This window comes from Dendrobium catenatum, unplaced genomic scaffold, assembly GCF_001605985.2.
Source record: "Dendrobium catenatum unplaced genomic scaffold, ASM160598v2 fragScaff_scaffold_847, whole genome shotgun sequence".
NCBI lineage: Eukaryota > Viridiplantae > Streptophyta > Magnoliopsida > Asparagales > Orchidaceae > Dendrobium > Dendrobium catenatum.
In genome coordinates, this window is record NW_021319309.1 from 2627842 (window position 1) to 2654373 (window position 26532).

The following is a 26532-nucleotide window of genomic DNA, read 5'->3' on the forward strand; positions in this document are numbered from 1 at the left end:
ATGAGAACGATGCTCCCATTTATTCCCGCTGGTTCCCCCCACACGATCTCAAACCCAAAGCCACGACCGTATCTCCCTCTTCCCACTCTGTCGCAAGCTCTCGACTCCAAGCCACGGCCGAACTCCCACTCCCGTCACTACATCCTTGATCCCGATCTCCCCTCTTGCAACCGAACTCTGTCGAGCTCCCTCCATCCCGATCCTCTCGGTTCCTTCAGTCGGAGAGAGAGAGAGAGAGAGAGAGAGAGAGAGAGAGAGAGAGAAGGCCGACCTCTTGAAGCCCTAGACCCACCGACTCCTCCGACGGCTCTTCCTCCTATTAGATCGGAAGTTACACCATTTTGATCGCAAGCAACAAAGGAACTCACTAGCTATGAAGGTAACTCTCTCCCTTTCACACTCATTCGGCCAAATCCCATAAACTAGAGAAGGGAGAGGGGGGATTTTGTTTATTTATTATTATTATTTAATTATCATAATTTTAAATTAATTAAAATAATATTAGTTATAATTAACTTAATTTAATTATAATTTAATTATAATGAATTATTTTTAATTAATTTAAACAAAGAAAAAAGGGGGAAAATCTCCTTCCCTCCTCTTGCCTCGATCCGCGTGCCAACACCACAACCCCGCGAAGGTATGAATTTTCTTAAACTCAGAGTCTCGCTCTCGAAGTTAGCAGCAGATCGGAAAACCGCCCATACACGCCTTTATTGCGCGTGGTGGGATGGGACCCCTGTGCGGCGCCTACGACGAGGCGGGTGATCATCTTAAACTCAAAAGTCCGTTCTCGGAGTTCGCGGCGCACCGGAAAACCGTCTATACACGCCTTTATTGAGGGTGGTGAGATGTAACCCCAGTGCGGCGCCTACGACAAGGCGGGTATTCACCTAAAAGCTCCATTTCAAAGTTCGTGATGCAACGAAAAATTGCCTATACACGCCTTTATTGCGCGTGGTGGGATGAGACCCCAGTGCGGCACCTACAGCGAAGCGGGGTTACTCATAAGTACCTCCGAGCAGGGGGAAAACAAACTGCTTTTTAAAACAGGTACTGTCAAAGACCCCATACATGCCTTTATTGCGCGTGGTGGGAAGAAAGATCACGGCCGTGGTGTCCTCGTCCGAGGACGTCTAACATACACGCCTTTATTGCACGTGGTGGGAAGGCCCAATTTCTCGTAGTTTTCCCCTAAACGGGAGAGATGCCAGGAGGCTGCCGAAATTTCGGGTGAACACAAGGCAGTACCTGAACTTGATTGAACAAGGGACTTAAGTGAACTCAATCTTAAGTGTATATAAAAGATAACATAAGCCTGAATTGAACGAGAAATTATTCTGTAAGTAATCCGAACGCGTTCGGATGCTGCATATTTACTGCTTATTGTGTTGCGTATTTTTTGATATCAAATTTTTTCGTGTTAAAAAGCAACACATAAATAATACTCACTAAATACTCACTAAATACACAATTAATACGCAAAAAATACGTAGAAAACATAATGTATCAAAAAATACGTAGTAAAATAAGCAGTAAATACGTAGCATCCAAACCCAATTCTGTGTTCGGACTGCGTACAGAATAATTTCTCGAATTGAACAAGGACTCAAATGATTTGAACTTGAACTCATGCAAAGGACTTGATTTGGACTCAAGTGAACTTGCATAATTTGAACTCAAGTAAAATTTGATTCAAAACCATAGTGGACACGAACTTGACTTGAATCAGATGATGAAGACTTATCGGCTTGCACATTGACTTCAATAAACTGAGCTAAAACTTGTGAACCTTTGGACAAGAATTTGAACTAGATTGGACACATACAAAGGACATGAATTGGGACTCAGCTCAAACTCAAATGAATGAACTATAAGATTTGGACTTGAATGATGAATTGAATTTAAACTTGATCATAATGCCAAGGAACTTGAACTCAAATGAATTATAGGGAACTCGGACTGAAGTAATTACAAAGAACTCGAAGAAGACTTGAATAATTGAAGCTTAAGTTTGAATCATAACTTGGATGAAAAGAGAGAGAGCAAAGACTTGATTTGAACAGAATGCAATAATACTCAGACTTGCATGAACCACGGACAACCAAGCTTTGATTCGATAAATTCACACTCATATAAGATGCAAATGCTAACGAATGATTTAATGAATAATGACTTATAATATCCACAATGACCTGCTTGTAAATGACAACGAGAAACTTATAATGATTAACCATTCATGTACAAGCATAGGTTGAGGACTTGTGGTGGACATGATAATGCGCCTACAAGCGAGGATGTGAACCTATCACATATATAATAGTTCATTTACAATAAGCTATAGAGAGCTTATGAATATTTGTGGATGATCGTAGAAGAGAATGAAGATTAATGAATCTATAACATTCGAACCATTGCAAACAGACACATCAAGCAATAGAAGAGCTTTATTGCATATAATGAATTATCCACGAATGATAGCAATAGTGTGAGGTAATATACCCATGACTAAAGCACTAAAAGGCATACGAACAAGTGTGGCATGCCATCGATAAGCAGAATACAACACATTAATAAAATAAAGAAGACCTTATAATTCATCATGGGGAATCTTCCACGCATACAATATTTAGACTACTAGTAGGAGGGATTCTCTACGAACACATCAACAAGCTTATGAGTGGAAGGAAGAGATGTGTGACAAAGGCAATGACACTCCAATCAGTATGCTCATAATAAAAAATATGAAGCTTCCAGTAGACGTTAGATACCCTAATGCCCATCTAAATGCAAATGCCAGCGAGCAATGCAAGAAGATGCACCTATCTCCTACAAGCAGGGGGAATTCAACATGTGTTAAATTGAAGGAAATGACGTCTTTGAATAATTCAAAAAAATGCAGCTTTCATGCAGTTAATACTATTCAGTCGTAGGCAAATACACTAATCTACCACGGACAAAGATAGAAGATGCACAACAAATTCAAACACCCACTGGTCGTTAAAGTAGATTTGTTGTGTAAACAACAAGTTGTTTACGAGCAAGGGTAGATAATACGCAACCAATACAAAAATCTATGAATCATCGTAAAAGATCTCTTGTGTACTCAATACGTCATCTATAGGGTAAATACAAAAGAGAAATGTGGTAGATATGAGCTCCCACAAATTGCTGTAGAAGACCCGTTATACATCCAATATATTCTCCATAAGCAAAATGCAAGGGACTATGACAAATGCAACTATCCATATGTTAAAGCATGAGATTAGTTAGTGCGCTCTAATCCACATGCAGATAACAACAAATAGTGCACAACAGTCTATCTGCATAAAGCAGCGAATAACTCTATTCAGAAGCTGCTATGCCACGCCATCGGATCTGCAACTTCTATACAAGCAGACAAAAGGCGTCTACAAATGATTTCAAAGTACCCCCGCACGTGCACCGTGGTTTGTATACACATAGGTATGCTAAAAGGGATAAAAGCAAGGTTTTAAAAGGCGAAATTGGGAATCGAGGCGTTTTTTCTAAGCGAGGCGAGGCGTAAGCCTCGAGGCGGATTGAGACGTAAGCCTAAAACGATTAAAATAAATTAATTTAAAATTATAAATAATGACAAAAAATAACAAAATATTATGTCAACTATGAATTTGAAGATTTTTTTAAGATAATATTACTAGAATACAAGATTTAAAATAAACTCACTTAAAAATAAAACATCCCCTTAGGATCAAGACTCAAAGCAGTCTCATCATCACTTTGATTGTCTTCAAAAGAATCGTCATAATTAATGTCAAAGTCATTTGTTACGGAGCCGGCCCCTCCTGGGCCGGCTGGATTGGTCCAGGTCTACTGCAGGCGGAAAAATAGAGCAGGGGGGAATAATGGGGTGGGCCCCTGGCTTTGCTTAATGCAAATTGGGGGAAAATTTTTGAATGTAAGGGTAGTTTAGGTAAGTGTTAATTATCCTTTCATGTTAATTAGGAGGAATAGGAGGGATGAGGGGATTATCTGGAATTTGAATCTTATTTGAGATCTAGGGTTTTTCTTGGGCTCTTGTCGTTGCCAGAAATTGGGAGTTGTTCTTCCTCTCAAATTGAAGAACACTTGTATCTTTGCTGATTTTCTTCGTCTACTAGTAAAATACAAGCCTTTGCTTGAGTTTTCTCGCAATTTCTCGTTGTTTTCCTGTGTTTGGCTGCTGTCCACTGCAGAAAACAGCAGTTTTCTTCTTGTTTTAATTCAGATTTGGCTAGGAACTACTTGAAACCAAGTATTTCCTATCAAATTGGTATCAGAGCCAGGAGGGAGCCTATTCGGAGCTAAATTTGAAGGAATTCAGCGTCGAGGTTATGATCTTGAAGGGAGAAGAGGAGAGTATGAAGAGGGATTCAAGTATAATCGTCGGAGGGATGATCGGGACACATGGGGAACTCTTCCCCTTCGAGGAATGGGAGGTTATGGAGGATAACGGGGAAACGGAGGAGACAAACGTGTGAGGAAACTGAAGATGTCCGTCTTTGAGGGTGAAGACGGCCATGGTTGGATCTACAAGGTGGAGCGTTAATTTGCTGTCAACGAGTTAACAGAGGAGGAGAAGCTGACGGCGGTGGGATTGTGCTTGGAAGGAAAAGCTTTGGCATGGTATCAGTGGTGTGACAGGAGGGAGCCTATCCGGAGCTGGAGAGAATTCAAAGATTGCTTATTAGAGCGTTTCCGAGTCGATGGGGGAGGAGACTTCTATGAGCAATTCTTTGCCTTAACTCAGGAAGGGACTGTGGCGGATTACCGGGATAAATTTGAGTACCTGACTAGCAGATTGAATCACATCTCAGAGTCAGCCCTAGAAGGGAACTTCATGAAGGGGCTGAAACCTGAGTTACGGGCAGCAGTTAGGGTGCTGGAGCCGAGGGACCTAGGCAAGGCTATGGAGCTGGCACAATTGGTGGAGGATCAAAAGAAATCAGAAAGGGGAGCTAGAGGGAGCTATTTGGGGGGGTCATATAGGATGACCACCACTTTTTTTACCTTCAAGAGGGGCAGCGCCAGAGAATCTGAAGGAAGCACCAAAGGAGAAAGCCGGGGGAAGAAATGGGGGACATTTCAAAAAGCTGACAGAAAAAGAGATGCAGGATAAGAGGGCAAAAGGGTTGTGCTTCAGATGTGATGAGAAATACATGCCGGGGCATAGATGCAAGGACCAAACTCTTCAGGTTCTCCTTGTCTGCGAAGACGAGGAAGACAAGGAGAGAGGTGGGAGCAGATCTGGAGAGGAGGAGAAGCTACACCTGGATGTAACAGAAGTCTCTCTGAACTCTGTAGTGGGATTCACTCCGAGTCACACTATGAAAGTGAAAGGAGAGATAACTGACCGGAAGGTGGTGGTGCTGATAGATAGTGGGGCAACCCACAACTTTATTTCCACCCAGATTGTTGAGCATCTAGGGATGGAGTTAGTGGATACTGGAGGGTATAGGGTGATGATGGGCATGGGGAAAGTGGAGATGGGTAGATGAATTTGTATAGGAGTGTTGCTGAAGATTCAGGGGATCCAGGTGAGGGAGGACTTCCTCCCCATGGAATTGGGGAGCACTGACGTCATATTGGGGATGAAGTGGCTGCAGACATTGGGGGAGACCAAGATCAATTGGGGGACACTGAGGATGGAGCTGGTGATAGAGGGAAAAAGGAGGATGATTCAGGTTGATGTTGGGCTGACCAAGGCTGGGGTTTCTCTCAAATCCCTAATTAGAACCATTAAGGGGGAGGGAGGAGGCTACTTGGTGGAGTTGCACCGCTTGGAAGGGGTCAGACTTGAGGAAGAAGGCAATGTTCCATCATCAGTGCAGCCGCTCATACATCAGTTAAACGAGGTATTTCAAACCCCTAGAGTTTATCTCCTTAGAGAGAGCTGGAGCACACCATCACCTTGAAAGAAGGGGAAAAATTGATCAGCGTCCGACGTTACCGTTACCCGCAGATCCAGAAAGACAAGATTGAGAAGCAGATCCGGGAAATGCTGGAGGCGAGGATCATCAGACCCAGTGTTAGCCCTTTTTCTAGTCCAGTTCTCCTGGTTAAGAAGAAGGATGGGAGTTGGAGATTCTGCGTGAATTACAGGGCTCTGAATAAGGGAACTGTACCAGACAAGTTCCCAATTCCAGTGATTGACAAGCTGTTGGACGAGCTACATGGGGCAGTGGTGTTTTCCAAGTTGGATTTAAAATATGGGTACCACCAGATCAGGATGAGAGAGGCTGATGTCCCGAAGACAGCCTTCAGGACACATGAGGGACATTATGAATTTCTGGTAATGCCCTTCCGATTGACTAACGCTCCTGCAACTTTTCAATCCTTGATGAACAGGATATTCAAGCAGCACCTCAGGAAGTTTGTCCTGGTCTTTTTTGATGACATCCTGGTGTATAACAGTAATGTGAAGGAGCACTTGGAGCATCTAAGGGTGGTATTGGAAGTGCTTCAGAAGCATCAGTTGAAAGCTAACCTGAAGAAGTGCAATTTTGCTCAGTCAAGTGTGGAGTACTTGGGACATGTGGTATCCCAAGGAGTGACAATAGTTCAAACTAAAATTGAGGCAATGCAGAAATGATCACTGCCTAGGAACCTCAGGGAGTTGAGGGGTTTCCTAGGATTGACTGGATACTACAGAAAGTTTGTAAAGGGGTACGATACCATTGCCTGGCCTTTGACTGAGCAGTTGAAGAAGGACAATTTTTGCTGGGGAGAGACAGCCACCCAGGCATTCGAGAGGTTAAAGGAAGCCATGACAACTGTTCCTGTTCTAGCTCTTCCAAACTTTGGTCAGGTCTTTGTAGTAGAGACATATGCATCAGGATATGGGCTAGATGCAGTGTTGATGCAGAATCACAGGCCAGTAGCATACTTCAGTCAAGTGCTTTCAGCCAGAGCTAGATTGAAGTCAGTGTATGAAAGAGAGCTGATGACCATTGTCTTGGCTATTCAAAAGTGGCGCTCTTGGGAAGACACTTTATCGTGCGGACTGATCAGAGGAGCTTGAATTATTTGTTAGAGCAAAGGATGGTGACTGAAGAGCATCAGAGGTGGTTATCCAAACTATTAGGCTATGATTTTGAGATCCAATATAAGTCTGGTTTGGAGAATAAGGAAGCCGATGCTTTATCCAGATGTGTTGGGGGGCTTCAGGAGTTGGTTGTATGTTCCATTGATGGTAGATTGGGGGGCCATTAAGGAAGAAAGTGGGTTGAATGAAGAATCGAGAAAGATCAGAGAAGATCTGAAGAAAGATAAGAGTAGCCATCGTGGGTACTGCATTGAGGGGGAGAGGCTACTGTATCAAGGGAGGTTTGTGATACCATGAACCTACATCCATATTCCCCACTTATTGCAAGAGTTCCATGGCAGCGCAGTTGGGGGCCATTCAGGAGTTCAGAAGACATACATGAGGTTAGCGGTCGAGCTCTCTTGGAAAGGAATACATAAGGATGTAGAGGAGATGGTGGCGAGGTGTGAAGTGTGCCAGAGAAACAAATACATGGCCATGGCTCCAGAAGGATTGCTACAACCTTTGACACTCCCAAACAAAGTTTGGGAGGAGGTGTCAATGGACTTCATCGACGGATTACCTCGATCAGAGGGATACACTGTCATCATGGTGGTGGTGGACAGGCTTAGTAAGTATGCACACTTCATCCTCTTGCGACATCCCTATACCGCAGTGTCAGTGGCAGCAACATTTATCAGGGAGGTTGTTAGACTGCACGGGGTTCCTGAATCGATAGTGACGGACCGAGACAAGGTGTTCCTTAGTCAGTTTTGGAAGGAGCTGTTCCGATTGCAGGGCACTATCCTCAAGAGAAGCACCACTTACCATCCACAGACAGACGGTCAGATGGAGGTGGTGAACCGAAGTTTGGAGACCTATTTGTGGTGTTTTGGGTCGGAGATCCCGCGGATGTGGGCAAAATAGCTACCATGGGCCGAATATTGGTACAATACCTCGTACCATTCCGCCTTCCAGATGACCCCATTCAAAGTGTTGTATGGAATTGACCCTCTACCCTTGGTGCACTGTGGGAGAGGTAGTAGACCTGTGTCGTCAGTCGAGCAGTATTTGGAAGACAGAGACAAGGTGCTGGAAGAATTAAAGAAACATCTGATGAGGGCCCAACAGATCATGAAGAAGCAGGCGAATTCACATAGGAGAGACATGCAGTTTGAAGTGGGGGAAGTGTTCCTGAAATTACAACCCTAACGGCAACAGACAGTGGCCAGAAGAATGAATCAGAAACTAGCACCCAGGTACTTTGGTCCCTATGAAGTGTTGAACAGGGTCAGTGCGGTGGCGTACCGATTGAAGTTACCCCCATTAGCCACCATACATCCAGTGTTCCATGTGTCTCAGCTAAGGAAGGCCATAAGGGAGCATGCAACAAGTGAAGAACTTCCATATACCATGACGCAGGACTTAGAGGTGGTTATAGAGCCACTATAGCTGGCAGGAGTTCAATCAAACAAAATGGGGAATAAAGAAGTACTGATTAAATGGAGGGGGGTCTCCCTGATTTCGATGCTACGTGGGAACCGCTGTAAAGAATGAAAGAGCAATTTCCCTCGTTTCACCTTGAGGACAAGGTGAGTTTTTGGGAGGGGGGTAATGTTACGGAGCCGGCCCCTCCTGGGCCGGTTGGACCGGTCCATGTCTACTGCAGGCGGAAAAACAGAGCAGGGGGGGACAATGGGGTGGGCCCCTGGCTTGGCTTAATGCAAATTGGGGGGAAAATTTTGAATGTAAGGGTAGTTTAGGTAAGTGTTAATTATCATTTCATATTAATTAGGAAGAATAGGAGGAATGAGGGGATTATCTGGAATTTGAATCTTATTTGAGATCTAGGGTTTTTCTTGGGCTCTTGGCGTTGCCGGAGATTGGAGAGTTGTTCTTCCTCTCGAATTAAAGAACACTTGTATCTTTGCTAATTTTATTCGTCTACTAGTAAAATGAGTTTTCTCTCAGTTTTCTCACAATTTCTCGTTGTTTTCCTGTGTTTGGCTGCTGTCCACTGCAGAAAACGGCAATTTTCTTCTTTTTTTAATTCAGATTTGGCTAGGAACTACTTGAAACCAAGTATTTCCTATCATCATTCTCAAACTCTTCTTCATCTATAATATTTTTTTTCTTTATCTCCTATATCAGTTAATATTTTATTAGCTCTAAAATGAAATAATAGTAACATACAAAATAATTCATTATATTTAAGAATACATTTGAATTTTTTTGAAGCTCCAATCTCACTTTGTTTCTTTCTTTTATATACTTGGGTAGTTGCTTCATTGTCTTCTTCATTGACATGAGTTTCTCCTTCTGCTTCAACTTTAGAAACATCAACATTCTTAGGAGTAATCCATTCAACATCAGATTATAACTCATCAACAAGTAAATGATCAATTTCATTCTCAATATTTTCTTGATTATGCAATTTGAGATGGCTATCTTTCAGTTTTTTGTTAAACATAACATAAACTAGTTTGTTCATTCGATCTGCCGTCAATCGATTTCTTCTCTTTGTATGAATTTGATTGAAAATACTCCAATTATGCTCGCATGCGGAAGCCAAACACATTAGGCTAAGAACTTTAACTGCAAAAGTTTTCAATTCAAGAACATCATCTCCAAACTGAGCCCACCAACTACCAAAGTTCTACATGAAGACAAACATAATATTTTATGAATATTGGTTGAAGTAAAAGACTTGAACATAAATATTAACATTAAAATTATAAATACACAAACTATAAACATACCAGAAGATCGTGTTTTGTAGCATGCTTATGCTGCTCTAAATCCAAATATTTCCTTCTTCAAATGAAAATCCTCAAATTGATCATTCACTTTGAGGTAGTCTTCTTCAGAAATGAGTCTGTCCATACATACATATAAACCAGTTTTTACCTCTTTGTCAATATAAAAATCCTTATCATAATGAAATTGGGGGGTTTAAATAGTACGCAGCAGCATGTAAGTGTTGGTGTAATTGTCGATCACACTTTTCATCTATAATATCCTATATTTCTTTGTAGGCGCTTTCTTAACCTCTCAATTCTTTTGCAATGTCTTCTTTAGTCCTATTCATTGCTTCATAAATAAATCTCATAGCCGGTGCCCTCTCACCATCAACCATTCTAAGCACTTTTACTAATGGTCCTGTTGTCTTCAAAGCATAATTTGTACTGAGCCAAAATGAATCATCTTTCATAACAATTTTTTTAACTTGTTTTCCTTCTTGTTTTTTGGCCCATGAACTTTTATCCCACTCTTCAGAAGCAAACATTGCTTCCAAAGGTTGTCTGAACTCCTTGAATCTCTGCAATGTTAAATATGCAGTAACAAATCTTGTAACAACAGGTTTAATAATTTCCTTATCAGTAAATTTTCTCATCAAGCTGAGTACCCAAGAATGATTGTATATAAACTTACTAACATATTTGGCCTTCAATATGACTGATTTATGTTGAGGCAACTGTCCCAACCTCTCAAGCATCAAGTACATACAATGTGCAGTACAATGAGTCCAGTAAAGGTGATGCCTCTTCTAGTGTTCTCCATTAACATTCTCCCTGCAGCTTTGTATACACATGCATTATCACTAACAACCTGTACTACTAAGGCATCTCCCACTTCCTCCACAACTTCATCCAACATTTCAAACAATAATTGTGCATCCTTTACAAAGCTTGAAGCATCTACTGATTTGAGAACAACTGTTCCATATGGATTGTTGACCAAGAAATTAAATATACTTCTGTGTTGAATATCTGACCAACCATCTGACATTATTGTCACTCATGTCTCAATCCAAGTCTTCTTAATATCATCCACCATTTTTGAAGTTGTCTTAACCTCCTCATTCAACATCCAAGTCCTCAGCTCATACATGCTTGAAAGTTGTAGTCCTCTTACATAGCTTCCAACGGATCGTAACATATTGATCCATGACAGACTCCTAACAACATTAAATGGAATCCCATTTTTATAGATGAATCTGATGATATCCAAACAAACTCTGTTCCTGAGTTCTTTTGTAGCTGTAGGAGGTTGAAAATCCTGAGTGTTTATGTTATCATCGTCATTAATATTTATCATAAATCTATCCATAGGATCCCGAGTGCCTCGATTAGAAGAATATAGATGGCTTCCACTATTGGAACCTTCATGCTGTGATCCATAGTAAGAAAAGTTTCCTATCATCTCTTCCATATTTTTTTATGTGACCTCCTTTGTGGTGGCAAACTTCTTTAAATAATATGTATATTCATTTTTCACCTCATCAGGAACTTTTGCACATGGTTCCACATTGACATGAGTGCAAGCTAGATGATCCTTCAACCTCTTGACGCCACCAGTTATGCGTTTCTCACAGAAATTACATTTCATATAAACATATCCCTTCTTTGCACCTTCGCCTGACACTTCAACTTGAGTTCCATATTTTCATGCAAGATCTTTCCTTCTTGTACCACTAATCATGCTAATAATTTATAGAAATAAATAATCAACATCAAATAGGACAGATTTTAATAATTATTTGTACTACCAATAATAAGACAACATGAATACAACAATATACCAGTCTGCCGGAGGTCCAAGGGGGCACTGCCCCCTGGCAGAGTTTGACCTGAGTGGTACCGACTACCGAGCATGTATCGCTCGGTACCGAGCATATACTTCTTGTTGTATATGCTCAATACTGAGTAGTACCGAGCATGTACCGCTCGGTACCGAGCGGTACTGGCTCGGTACCGAGCAGGTACCGAGCAAGTACCGCTCAGTACCGAGCATATACTTGCTTGGTACCGAGCGGTACTGGCTCAGTACCGAGCATGAACGGAGCGATACTGAGCATGTACTGAGCGGACGAATAAAAGAAAGCTGAATCAGAAGTTATTCAAGCTTTCGTTACTGCACGTCAAAGTCAAGGCCCACAACACCGCTCACCTGCTCTTCCGACTTAACTGAGGCCTGAACATTTCCTGCACTCACAACTTCGACTTCGTTTCCTGCTTTCGAAACCGTTATTGCTTTCGGCTTCATTTCCTGCGTCGTCTCCTTCCGACTTCGTCTCCTGCACTCACGACTTCGTCTTCTTCCCTCACGGCTTCGCCTCAAGTTTACTTTTCAATTCTCACAGGAAGCCCTAATCCTATACGCGAATACGCGAAAACGAATCGGCTACATCGTATTTACATATATACCAAAGAAAAAATTTCGAGGCGGTGCCTCGTACTGCCTCGAGGCATTACGCTTTGATGCGTACGCCTCGTGCGAAAAAATTGTAGGCTTCGGTGAATGGTTCGAGGCGTAATACGCATGACTTCCACCTCGACTTGAGGCGCGACTCAATGCGGACGCCTCGTCTGCTTTTTAAATGGTTGATCTCAGCAACATATAACTTAATATTATTCTTCTCTTTTAATGGCCAACATTCTGTGTCATAAAGCATTGCAGGTCTCACCACCATCTTATAAAATTTTCCCTTAAGTTTGAGTGCTACTTTCCTATTACACAACAAAACCAAAGCATTCCTTCACTTCAACCATCCAACTTGAATTATACTAATAATAGTCTCATCTATTTCACCATCACTTTGAACAATAGACCCAAGATCTCTAAAATGAGGCGTGAGAATATGTTAAAAGATAATTACATCCAATGATATGTGTCACAAAAAGATGGATCTAAGCCTGCCCTTGGTGTGAAATGGTATCCCCATAAAAATTCAAGTAATAAGGCCAATAGTGAGAACAATGAGTATGATCTACTCTACGCACATAGCAAATTTGTAAGTAATTTGGTAGAAGTGATTGTGAAAGAAAAGAGCCCGACACATTCAATTTTTGTGAGATCCTAAGAGGAAGTCCAGTTGACATCTTAGGAGTGGCAATGGTCAAAAGAATTCTCAATATGCATTATGGACCATTCCCTTATGCACTAGTCCAAAGTCTCTCAATAGAACAACACAAGAAGTTCAATCCTAAAGCATCACAATAAATGAAATGCAATATCAATGCAAGGCATAACTCTTCTTATTGAATGAATTTGAAACAATTGATCATGATGATGATATAGATAATCTTCTAGATGTTTGATAACAAGTTTCTTGCCCCCAACTATTACTGAGATGTCTATCCATGTCAAAACCCAATTAGGAAGATTTGATATATACTAACATTTTGCAATAATAAAGAAGTATAGAGTAGTAATTGATAGTGGCATTACAATGCATATCATATCTACTTAAGCACTCATAAGGAACACCCTAAAAGATAAGCCACACCTTACACCATTCCATAATAACTAGGTAAATCACACCTTCATGCCTACAACCACTAAATTCTTAATTTCAATAAAACTAGGATGTCATGAAGGCGACGTAATATCCTCCCTATAGACATAGCAATTTTTTTTGGTAGACCTTGGTTATTTAGTATGGATATTATTCACTATGGTCCAGGTAATAATTGTGTATTCAAGACAACAAAAGACCATCACATTATTCTATATCAAGCTAAATGAAAAGGAGGTACCAAAATGAACCAATAAGTCTAGAACTCCAATCTATCTGCAACCATAACAAAAATGCATAGCACCGGTTCATTGTGAGAACTCACCTACTACCTTAGACACCCATTATACTTCTCCCCAATCATTTTAGATACCTATCTTCAAGACCCTAGAACCCATCTACATTAGATACCCATACTGATGAGATTATTTTTCTAAAAAATGATGTTGCACCTCTGGTTCAGGGCCATATATAAATTATGTTCTTAGATTATTTGACTATTTTATTTAATACATCCTCTAGTGAGAATTGATGAGCCTCATATTACATCATTGCCCCTGATAAACACATACGCATTATAATCTCAAATTCTCAGCGTAACTTATTTTACATACATACATGTTATTGAGTTGACTAATAAACCAACGTCTTTTAGTGACACGTAACCTCACCTAGCACTTTCATTTAGATTATTATTGCTATATATGTTGTGCCCCATTAAGCAGCATAAATTGCATGGTAGCATTCACGATTTGTTTTATGTCTTTTGATCTATCGAATATGACAAATCATTCATTATATGCTACTATATTTTCATTAGCACTTGATATTCATAATCTTCATTCACATGTGCTACAACAAGTTAAAATAAATTCCGGCAAACTTGTAAAAACTATTTTTAAAAGTAATAATCTTGAGAATATGATAATAATGATAATGCTTTTATCTTACATTCATTTCCCTTGTTCGACAAAGACAAAAGGCAAGATGCTACATAAAAATCTTGGGATCATTATTTATATTTTGATTTGCGTCCTAATTGCTCTAATTTTAAGAATAGTTCACATATATTGCTATGAGGTATAGTTTGCAGAGCCAAACAAGATTATCAGCATTAATATGACTCTTGGTGCTAATAACAAAACCATACTTTAATTAAATCCGAACATAATGAACACAAGGCTATTTAAATGTTCCAATATTTATGAAAATAAGCTGAACATAAAAGGCAACAATTCTTCCCTTTACACAACAATAGAAAAATCAAGTAAAAAATATTTACCTTGGTCCAAGCAATTCCACAAGCATTGCATAAGGTCCGTGGTCCTTCAGGGCCACGACGCATGTGAGGTGTGGCCTTCGAACTAGTACCGCAACGAAGACATCTGAAGTTTCATCAAACAAATATTTACTGATAAGTTGAGGGACTGCATGTCTTCTAACACAATTGCAGCAATAATTTAGATTGAAACATAAACATTCTTACATAGAACAAGACAAAAGTATATCACTATACAATACTTTCTTCACAAAATAAAACTTCACTTTATGTGTAAGTTCCGGGAGAATTTGATATGTTGACTACGGCATATTCTAAAAATTTTTGTGTGCCATACTTTGTATGCCTGATTTAATAACCAAATACGTTTGATACTAAAGAAAATAGAGGTATGATCAGAAAGAAAAAAAAGAGAGGTAGAGAGTGTGCAAATCAGTGGATTGTTGAAACAGTTGTGGAATGCAACCAAGCAGACTAATCTAAGAGATGAATCAATTTATGTGACTGAATTTGAATGAAATAAGATCCTGAAACCATTTCATTGGGACTCCAACTCATCACTAGCTTTATACTATATGGAGTCAAATTGTTTGTCAGATGCAACATTAGATACAAAGATTAGTATAAGCCTTTCCAAAAGCTTCTAATAATTTTACATTTTGTGGGTTCATTTTTCTAGCTAGTTCTTTTACATTGTACTAACTCATCATATAGGTGCTTTTTCTAAACTTCATTGTGCATACTTAAACAATTTTCATATATTCAAAACCAAAATTTCATAGGTGTCATTCCATTGTCTATCACATAATCATTTCTCATTTGAATGTTCCTAATTTTTTCATGCATCCATCTTAAAAGTGCACATTTTTGCCACATTCAACTTAGTTGTCAATAATTGCCCTGACACACTTGAATTCCTCGATTCTCAATGATCTATTTATTGCATAGTATTTTGGAATCATTTCTCCAATTTAACAACAAAACATCAACTGAAAAAAATATCTCAATATTTCTAACCACATTCTTTTATATATTAGATTAATTGTGCATAAACATTGCTTTCACTTTCAATAAAATTGATAAAAAATTATCAATTTCATATCAACCAACTAATGGAATATGATTCATAAATTTGATTCCCCTATAATTATCACTTTGATTATAATTATAATAGGATTACATTAATGATAAGCATTATGTTCATATCTTTTTGTATTAGTAATAAAAATGTGTACAAAGAACATCCAAAGTGAGCGACCGTTATAAAAATTGAGTATATAATATTTGATTTTAGTGGTTGTGATCATTGTTTAAAGCAATGTGAAATAGATGGGGATATTATTAGTAGAATTCAAGTTCGATGGTTGAAGTGAAGGAATGCATCAGGACTGTTGTGTGATAGAAAAGTACCCCTCAAACTTAAGAAATTTTTTTATAAAATGGAGGTGAGATTGCAATGCTTATGGTGCAGAACGGTGGCCATCAAAAGAGAAGCATAAAATTAAGTGAAGTGGTGATGAGTAGCTTTATACTTAGAGATAGAATGTGAAACAAGTATATACATGAAAGGGTTGGAATAGCTCCAATGATAGATAAGATTGAGTCGTCTTAGATTATTTGGACACTTAAACGTCGGCCTTTTGATAACTTTTTTAGGAGAATAAAAGTATTAGATCTAACATATATTAAGAAAGGTAGAGGTAGACCTAAAAATATTTAATTAGAAATCATTAAAAATGACACTTTTCTTAGATTTAAATAAAAATTTGACTCTAAAAAGAATATGATGGAGAAGAAGGATTCATGTAGCTGACCCCACATAGTGAGATAAAGGCTTATTGTTGGTGTTGGTGTTGGTGTTGGTTGTGATCATTGTTTAAAAGAATGCCATCTAAAGTGGGTCATAGATTGAGGCGCGCAAAAAAAAGCTTAGAGTGTAAGGCACACCTTATGGCATTTTTTATGAGCGTAAGCCTCAATTTACTCTGTTATTGGTGTTGGGTCTTTTTAATTTATAAGCCCAAAACCCAACTTCCATTATGATTTACACCTAATTCTTCAATTATGACATTTTTTTAACTCCCCATATTAATTAATAATGGATTCAATATAATATAAAACAAAGTAACATATTAATAATATAACAAAGTAATCCATTATATTTAAATCACCATTTGATATTTTTTTAAAAGTTTGAACTCTACTTTGCTACTTTCTTTAAATTGATTATGAAGTAGAAGTTATTCTCAATTTAATAATCATTTTAATATTAGCATTGATATTTTCATTTTTTTCATCATCAAACGCATTCATCCATTTTCAATTTTAAATCTTTTACTATTTTTGCTATTATTCATTCATCCTTTGAAAATATATCATTAACAGCCAAAGGATTTATTTCATCATCACCGGTTATTTGTCTCTATAATTTGAAGAGTGTATCTTCCAAATTTTTATTAAACATAACACAATAATTCAACCTTGTTCATTCATCCTATAGCTAATTTGTTCATTCTCTTTGTGTGATAGAATAAAGTATATATATTATTAATAATAATATATAATAAAAAATGATAAAACTTAACTATAATGAGGCATTGCCTTGAAATGTCTTGAGGCATGCGCCTCATTTAAAAAAGACGCAAGCCTCATTGGCACCGGTGAGGCTCAAGCCTCGAGGTGTTCATTGTGTGCCTCAGTTCAAGGCGTGCCTCGAGGCGTTAGCCTAAAACAATTTTTTAAACCATGGTCGTATGCTAGCATGCTGATATAGGCTACCAACCAAGCTGCATACAACACTGGTTCCCTGTGCATGTTGGCCAGTAAGTTGCCATTCAATGCACATTTATAACTCCTGCTTGCAGGGTACTACTGATGTGAATGTTGTACATTCATCATTTGATCTTTGCTTGCGAGATATTAGTGTATTTGCTTGCCATCAATTGATTCTTAACTATAGGAAGGATCCAACATTTGCTGCACATTGTTCGTTGTCATCAATAGGTGGATTACGTAGGCATGATGAATCTCCTATAGTTGCTTGCAAGTGTTCATATTTAAAATGAGCTCTTGATTATTGTTTGCATATGAATTGTCACATCATAGATCCCCTACTTGTTCATTCACTGCAATCTCCTTGGATATGTTTATAGGGAACTCATTGCACCTACCTCATGTCCGCAATCATTATCTACAAATGGCTTAGTGTGCTTATTTGCAGTAACAATAGTTGCATGTAAGATGTCGATGTTGACTACAGGTCATCACTACATTCATTGCTTGTGGCCCTTGTGTGAGTTGTTGTGTGCCTGATAGGTTTTCTAGCATTGCCAGCAAGTGTCACCATTACAATCCACAAGCCGGTTGTTGCTTGCATAACAAGTCTTTCGCTATTGTATGTAGGAGGTACTTATGTTCCTTGCAATTAACTGATGTTATTTGCAATTTGTCCATGTCTGAAGATTTCCCACCATGAGTCTCCTGCTTGTTTATTAGTTTTCATTTGAATGATTTGAATTAACATTTATCATTTGCATTTTCAAATTTTATTATTGTGCATTTTCAATTTTAGGGTTTAATTCCTTGTTGTTCTATTCATGTTCTGTTCCTTGTATTTCATTCAAGTCTCATGTATTGATGTTCAAGTTAGGTCCTCTATTCACTGAAAATTTAGGCAGCATCCCGACATCTCCCCCATTTAGGGGAAATTTAGGGGGAGTCTTAGCCTTCCCACTATGTAAAAAAAGATGTGCACGGTCGGTGTCAGATGACACCGCGGCCATAGTTTTCAATCCCACCATGGCAAGAAAGATGTGTATGGGTCTTTAGGGGTACCTATATAAAATGAAAAATTGTTTCCTCACAGGCACCGAGGCACATACACGGGTATTTAATTTATGCCATGCCATGCTAAAAAAAGCGCGCACAAAGCTTACATGCCTCGCTGCAAACAACACAATGAGTTTCTTTCCACCGCACTAAAAAAACGTGCATAGGTGGTTGCTCGCCGCACTACCGAGAACAAGGTTGGAGGGATCATACCTTTGTGATCGGCGAGGTGATTGTATCGGCGATGTCCGGGGCACGACGATAAGGACAACAAAAACTTTCATTTCCCTTTTTTTCTTTTTCTTTTATGAATTATTTGTAAGTTAATGTGTTTTTTATTTTTCTGTTTTGAGGCTTACGCCTCGCCTAGCTAAAGCAAAACATCGCGATTCCCACTTTCGAGTTTTTAAATCTACCTACTTGCAAATGACAATATCCCCTGCAGACATCCACAAGCAGCAGTGATAGTAAATATGTTGCGAGGATGTTAAGTCCCCTGTGGACATAGATACGCAAGCAACGTGATATTTGCGAGCAGGTACTGAAGATTGCAGCAAATACAAGAGGACTACAACAAATGGAAGCGCCTACGAACCGTTGTAGAAAACCCACGCAGTTAACAATGACACTAAGAAAGAAGCGCTCTCATTTTTACATTGAACTTGAAGGTTTTGTTGATCAAGTACAACTAAGTTCTCCAAATTAACAACTTTGGAGGTTCTAATAGTGCAGTTGGGATAAAGAAAGGTGATTCAGTGTAAGGAGAAAACCTACTGACATTTTACCAGAGGAAGATCCTAAATGTGGCACTAAGTATGCAAGGTTGAATGATTCTGCAAAGTTAAAGAACGATCAGTTGAAAAGAAGTCTCGATGGGAGGGCACACTAAAGCTGATTTGAACGAAAGTACCATTGAGACTTATATATTCTGTCATCTTGGCAGAAATATTGAGGCTTCTGGAGAAATGCCGCAAAATGAAGGACAAATATCCGAAGCTCAAGCTTCACAACCAAATGTCCTACACATGCATCATTAAATATTGCAGATGTAGATTGAAGAGAGTTGCTCGTGGTTGCCTTGTCAAAGACAATAGGAGAAACTTTCACGTCTCATGTGTATATCAGATACTAGAATGCTGTTGGGATACTGAAAATTATCTTGTGCTTCATCCTGTTCATGCTTCGAGGAGACTACCTTGTGATGAAGTAGAAACAAAGAAATCTAAAAACACATCAGCCGAGCCTTTGGTCTCATCAAATAATGATACCTCATTTATCATAAAATGACCCCATGTAATTTGGATGTTCTCGTCTGATCTAAGCAAAGGATTAGATGATTCGCGGATCTGATCTCTCGAAGGTCGAGAAGATGGAGCTTGCATTAGAATAATGAAGTATATCATGGTTATTTTGGATGAAATACTAAGATTCACATGTATGCATAAACAATGAATCTGTTGTAAAAACTATGGGCCACTAGTGGACTGAAGCAGTTAACTTATGACGCTAGGTCATCACACCAGACTAATCAGGTTATTTGCAAACAACGGGTGAAAGACATTGATGCATCATGCAGTGTGTTTGCATACAAAAGTACACACATACAGGCAGGACGTTAAAGAAAGAAGCGACGTGCAATAGATGAAATGAGTTAAATTGTATTGTCGATACATGATAAATAAAGCCTAGTGCACTGTTAAACAACATCACCGAATCTGCAACACTCATACAACCAGACATAAGGCATCTACAAACTTCTAGATAGAATGATGTGCACACTTAAATGATAATCATTCATATAGCTGATTATTGCCAAATATTTTAAAATGCTTTCATATATAGATTGCAGTAGGCATAATAATTCATGCAAACATGTCATTCAGAATCGCAAGATGCATTATGCTATAACAGTGCATCACATTTACATGCCAACATATTGCAAATGCATACAATTGCAACATGCAAAATGCATCATAACAAATGTGTCATTCAGTATGCAGATGTATTGTGCATATAAACATTGCAGCATACAAAATGCATTATGCATGCACGCTATTCAACATGTGAAATGTATTGTGCAACAACAATGTGCCCTACTGGCATGCAGATACATTATAAACTACATGCAAGTGCCTAATTATCATTCAAATATATCATGCGAACAAATCAATGATGTGTAGATACATTACGCATACATGTTATACAAATGTATTACACGCTATGTTAATGTGCTAGGCCACTATATTGTATATCAAGCATTTCATGCAAAAATGCAAATGCATATGCCAAAATATATACATGCATGCAAATACATAAATGCACACATAAGCACATTAGCATATAAGTGGGAATATAGATATATGTGCTAATATGCACATTGATCATACACATCCATCGTAATGGGTGCATACAGCCACTATAAAAACACATTATACAAATTGCATGCAAAAATATATACCCACAAGAGCCCCGGCGAGCGTGTCGTGTACGCACATGTGATGTATGAGGATGCTACATGGGTCAAGAAATGAACCTAAGTTTGAGCTCGATCCTTCTACATAAATAGGAGTCGACACGACTCGAATAGTCAAATAAATGTACGGTTGCGACGTCGGCTCGAGCATTTATTTTATACATCAATATTAGGCCTTTAAGGTCCAAAACAAAAGAAATTCATTAATGAAAACATAAAGTCGACAACGAACCTGATCATCTGTCGATAAGTTGACAGAGTCGACAAGTTTCAATAAATAAAATGAAAGTGGCTATGAAAACCCCGATGATAGCCGTGTTGGCAAAAAATCTCAATATTTAAAAGGACTCCCAAATGCCCATAAAAAATTAAAATTCTAAAATACCAAAATTCTAAAATATTTAAAATTAAAATAAATTGTCAAACACTTAAAGCAAAATATCCATCGACCCTCTGTAAATAGTTTGTCGGGGTGGATAGACTAAAAGTCACTTCACCTCACAAAGAGCTAATGTTTAGTCGAGAATATCACTATGATTCATTATCAATCTGTCTCTTGATAGTAAAGACAGGGCACGTATATTCTAAATGATGGTTTCACCGTCAAATGGCACCACACTGATGGTTTCGCCGCTAAATGGCACCACACTGATGGTTTTGACGCTAAATGGCACCATATGTAAACAATTATGATCGGGACCCTCTGATTAGATGGTTTTATCGCCAAAAAGCACCATTAAATTACGTTCATGGTCATAGCACGTATGTTCCCCAATGATTTCAAATCATTGAGCAATGAATCAATAGAATATAACTGATAGAGCACAAAGCCCTTTGTCAGCTAAGGTGGATTCAAATTTGTCCCCTTAGACAAATATTCACTTTAGGTCAACAAGTTACTAATGGTTGCCGACAAGGATCCTTCTGTTAGGTCGGGTAGACTACTTCCTCTGAGTAAGTAGACTAGGGACCATGATGACCCGGGACAACTAAGCCATGGGATTGTGGTTGGGTTCATCATCATTCCCCTCACCATTCCCTTTAAGTGCAAGGTGGTAAATTTCTAATTTTAAATATCAAATTCTAAACACCTATAGATGCTGCTACTATACGCCAGATACTCTGTATCTGTTTGATGACTAGCTCATAGAAAGTTCTCTCTCGCTATCGAGAGTGACAATTAACTATAGGGGTTTGCGCCTATAGGAAACCAAAACTCATATCATAAAGTCCTCGCAAAATGAGGGAGAAATCTTTGGGTAGTCTCTTATTTAAAACCCAATATGTCATAAGAAAATTTACCTCATAACCTACTTGTTATAACTCTCCATGATAACTAGAAGAAAAAGAAAGGGGTTGTGGGGAGGCCAGGGCAAGGATTTTTGTAGCTCACAGTGATGTAAGTAGGGGAGACTTTTGAATTCATAATTTATGATATTAGATTTCTTGTTTATGTTGAATTGAAAGTGAGAGAGACTTACCTATTTTAGACTTCTTATTTAAGTTGAATAGTTTATCTTAGACTTCATGATTAGTATTTAATGCTCATTTAACTTTTTATGATTTTATTTAGACTTCTTATAATCTTACTTTGATGTTAATTTTTTTTCATATTCTTTATTAATTTAATGGCTTTGAGGCCAATACCTCAAAGTACCTTGAGGCTCACACCTCACCTCACGAAAAGAAAACATCAAAGTAACATCAAAGTTAGATCATGAAAATTAAGCCATTAAATTAATAAAGAATATGAGCATTAAATACTAATCATGAAGTCATATTATTAGAATATAACGTATTACCAAAGTCATTTAGATAAAGTATATTTAGCCCATTATACATAAGAAAGGGGACATAAATGAAAATATAACTACTAGAGTTAATGCTAAGTAGTTAAAATGGAGAAGTTTCACAAGAGTATTATGCAATAAGAAATATCATACAGACTTAAAAATCAATTTTATAAAACTACAATTGGGCTGAGCAATTTAGTATAACTGAATGTTTGGCAATAAAAAGCTATTTATAGATATTTTGAGAGTGAAAGAAATAATAATGTTAATATGAATCTTTGACAAAACTATGAACAAAAAATTAAGGAATGATCATATAAGAGGCGTTGCAAAAGTGACATGTATTGAAGGTGAGGTAATTGAATAAAGAATTTATTAGTTGGACATGAATAATAAATAGAAGAAATTTAACTGATTAAATTGATAGAAAAAAATAGTGTCTAAATATTAGAAATGAGGAGAAGAACTAAAAGTAACATAGCTATTCGAAGTAACTAAAGTCATCCTAAGCCAACTAGATTCTACTTCTCTTCTCAACTTCCGTTAAAAGTTTGATGAATTTTCATCGGCCATGAATTCTCTTATTTATATCCTAATGTACCAGATCAATTTTGAACTCACCATTATGTGTCACAATATTTATGATGAACTGCAATCATGATTGCCACTACTCTAAATAGCACGAATTGCAACTTGTCATGATCCTTGCTTGCATCACTATTGTGTGTCCCCATGATCTTGGACCGAATGATGCCTACCAAAACCTCTTCAAACAATTGATTTTCATCCTCTTCAATCTGCCACATAGTTACCTATCACTTCACCAGTTGGATGTCTGTCTTATTAATCATTGGCAATTTAGGTACAATGTATTCTACTAAGCAAAAAAAGTGATCAATGCTCAATCAAAATAATCCCAGGCCATCTTAAACCCTCTCAAATCTTCCTTAAAGTGGGATCGTCTTCTTCTTTCTTATTAATCCAAAAGTAATGTGATTTATAATTCACTGCAATTGGCAAGGCATATGTCAAATGTATGGTTGTAATTGTTAATTTATCATTAAACCTCTCCCTAACTAGAATGAGCTTAGTTTGTTTATGCTTGATTTTTGAACTTAGAAAATATATTGTAATCTACGTTGGCTTTCAAAGAATCAGATTATCACAAGGGTCCTATTATTAAGAACTTTAAGCAAAGGGAAAATAGCCAAGAGCGATAGTCTTAATGCACCTTGCCTGGATACACTCCATCCTACTCAACAATATGGAGATTCTTATTACGTCATGGTTAAATTTTCAATCTTACAACTCTAAGTTCAACTTTTAAAACCCAAGTACAATTTGTAAAATTATATGCAAAAATCTAGACTTTGATCTATTAGTCATGATCGAATGTTTCTATTATGAATATTGCTCTTGTTCCTATACCAATTGTTTTTGCTAAGAGTTTTGGCAAAAGGAAATGATCTTAGCAAGAAGCATTGCAATAAATCCCCAAATTCTCCAAACATATGGTCTTCTACTTTCTCCTCAATTTTCTCTACTAAAAGATCACAGGAATCTATTCATCCCAAATTTAGACCACCTCAATGACAATCTCGATGACTTATTGATCCGGTCAAGCAGCCTATTGGATTCAAGGATGTTATTTGATGTTATTGAGTTATTGTTTTCTAACCCTCAAGGATTTTGCTTTAAGATGACTTTCTAGTCTCTATCTTACCATTATCCATTCTTTTTGTGATTTTCACAAGCAAGATATCACCTAATTCTCTAATTCCCATAGGTCGTTGGCATCTTCTCACATAGTAAGCAAGAGAGTCACTTCATGACTATATCACTAGGTTTACTAAGGCAACCAATGAAGTTACTGAATGATTTTTTCTGTGGCCAAGCTAGCATTCATCATCAACTTGAGATATTCTCCTTTAAAAATTTTCGTGGCAAAGAATTATCTGAAAATTATGGCAGATGTTGTATGTATGGCCTCAAAATAAATGGGTACTGAAGAAGTCCTAGCACTTCTCAATCTCGCATCAACAAATGTTACTATTGATCATCGTTGTGCTAAGATAATGGATGATTTGCATGTTCAGTATCGTCACTAACAATATACCCATTCAATGTTAAATGGATGTTGTGTTATTTTAATCTTCAAGGATTCTATTCAGAGATGGTTTTGTAGTCTCTGTCCTAGCTTAGGGTGTTAATATCAGACCCGACATGAAAATCGAACTCGAACCCAACATAAACAATTCGAGTCTTGTCAGCCAATATAACATTCGGGTCAGATTTGATCTAACTTTGGTGACTTGAAAAAATCATGGAGTTTGGGTTAACCCAAAATTAATTATTTAATTTTTATTGTGTCAATATAAGAACATTCTGTACAAATCGGTGTGATAATTTAGATATCAAGGAAAGATGGAAAATAACCAGTTCATTTTTCTCTGTAAGGAAAATCAGACAAAATTAGCAAGACCTCGTTCACTTTCCTTTTCCTTGATTACAACTGCATAGACCCACACAAACAATAACACTGCAGTAACATCATACATTTCCTAAATCCCCGTAAAGCATGCATGGTGTTCATGTGCAAGCTTTATAGTCCCTGAAACGGACACGGCGTAGCTCAGAAGCCATTCATACTGAAAGTAACTGCACAGCATGAAACTATGCAACCCTAAACGATAAATTATATTATCATCGCATAAAGGTCAAACCTGAGTGGCCCCTCCATTCCATCATCACCGTCGTTCTGAACCTCGGGGTCTTGTTCCTGCCTGTGGGCGTTCTCACCGTAGTCCATGTCGCCGGAAGTAACCGGTAGATGCATCCCGGCTTTTACTTAGCTCACTGCGCCACTAGCTATTTGACTGAGAAATACTGCCTCTGATGTGCAAATAGAAAGTAAGAAACCCAACTCTCGCCCAAACAAAAAATACTTTGAAAGTTGCAGATCATCGCAGATTCGGAATTTCTCCAAAAGCGTGCACGGTATAATAAAAAAGCGAGATGTCAATAAGGGAGGCTGTGCTTCTAACCAAAACGAGTGGGACTCAGATTTTAGAGAATGGATACATTCTCTGATTCGTTGGAGTAACAAAAGGATAGCTTAAAATAGGTAAGCTTTGTACTTTCACGGGTGAAGAAAAGCTCGTCGGTGCGTACTAGGGTTCTTGCCCTTCGAGTCGACATGGTAATGGAGGAAGGAAGCAAGCGGAGACGACGCGGTGAAGCCGGATCACCCGTGAGGCTCCAAGTACCAAAACACGGCTACCAGAAGCTGTTTGCTTAACACGAAAGCCTAAGGGGGTAGTTTAGTGGGGGTGTCGGGTCCGGCAGTTTAGGGGGGTGTCAAAAACTGACCCGAATCGAAATCCGACTCGAAGCATACGGGTTGGGTTAGGGTTCAAGTTTTGACCCGTTTGTAAAATCGGGTCTGATTTGGGTTGACCCAGGAATCCGAAGTTAACCTGATTTGACATGGGAAAAGGGTTGCTATCGTGCCGCATCTAGTGCGTGAGCCGGTGAGCGTGACACTGTGGCCTCGTCTGGACTCTGGACTATGGACGAGGCGTCGAGTCGCATCCTAGTCGAGACTTCGACTCTCACGCGTTAGTCAAGACAACATGTCGTCCGTCAGTCCAAACCCACAGGGCGCACAGGTGCTCCTCGAGCATTAGTTGAGACGTCGAGCCTCATTTCACGCCTACTTCGTCGGCACCGCGTCACTCTCGTAATCCCGCAAGCCGCATTCGCCTGCTGCGTTGGCCTCGTCTGCAATGCTGGGTCTCTCCAGCTGGCGGCTGGCCTCGC

At 38.6% G+C, this 26532-nt stretch overlaps 1 protein-coding gene across 2 annotated transcripts in view; it reads right to left on the reverse strand.

Moving 5' to 3' along the window:
- LOC110113627 (protein FAR1-RELATED SEQUENCE 5) overlaps window positions 1–26031 on the reverse strand; it is a 31846-nt gene extending 5815 nt beyond the window's left edge. The window contains exons 1-2 of one of the 2 annotated variants that reach the window (XM_020846278.2): window positions 25437–26030; window positions 14623–14725 (exon numbers count right to left, since the gene is read on the reverse strand). In XM_020846278.2, the coding sequence (XP_020701937.1) occupies window positions 14623–14725; window positions 25437–25549 (216 nt within the window). In that variant the 5' untranslated portion in view covers window positions 25550–26030. Of the gene's footprint in view, window positions 1–14622; window positions 14726–25436 lie in introns of both variants that reach the window. The other variant, XM_020846279.2, reaches the window with a different exon arrangement.
- Window positions 26032–26532: the final 501 nt, after the last annotated feature.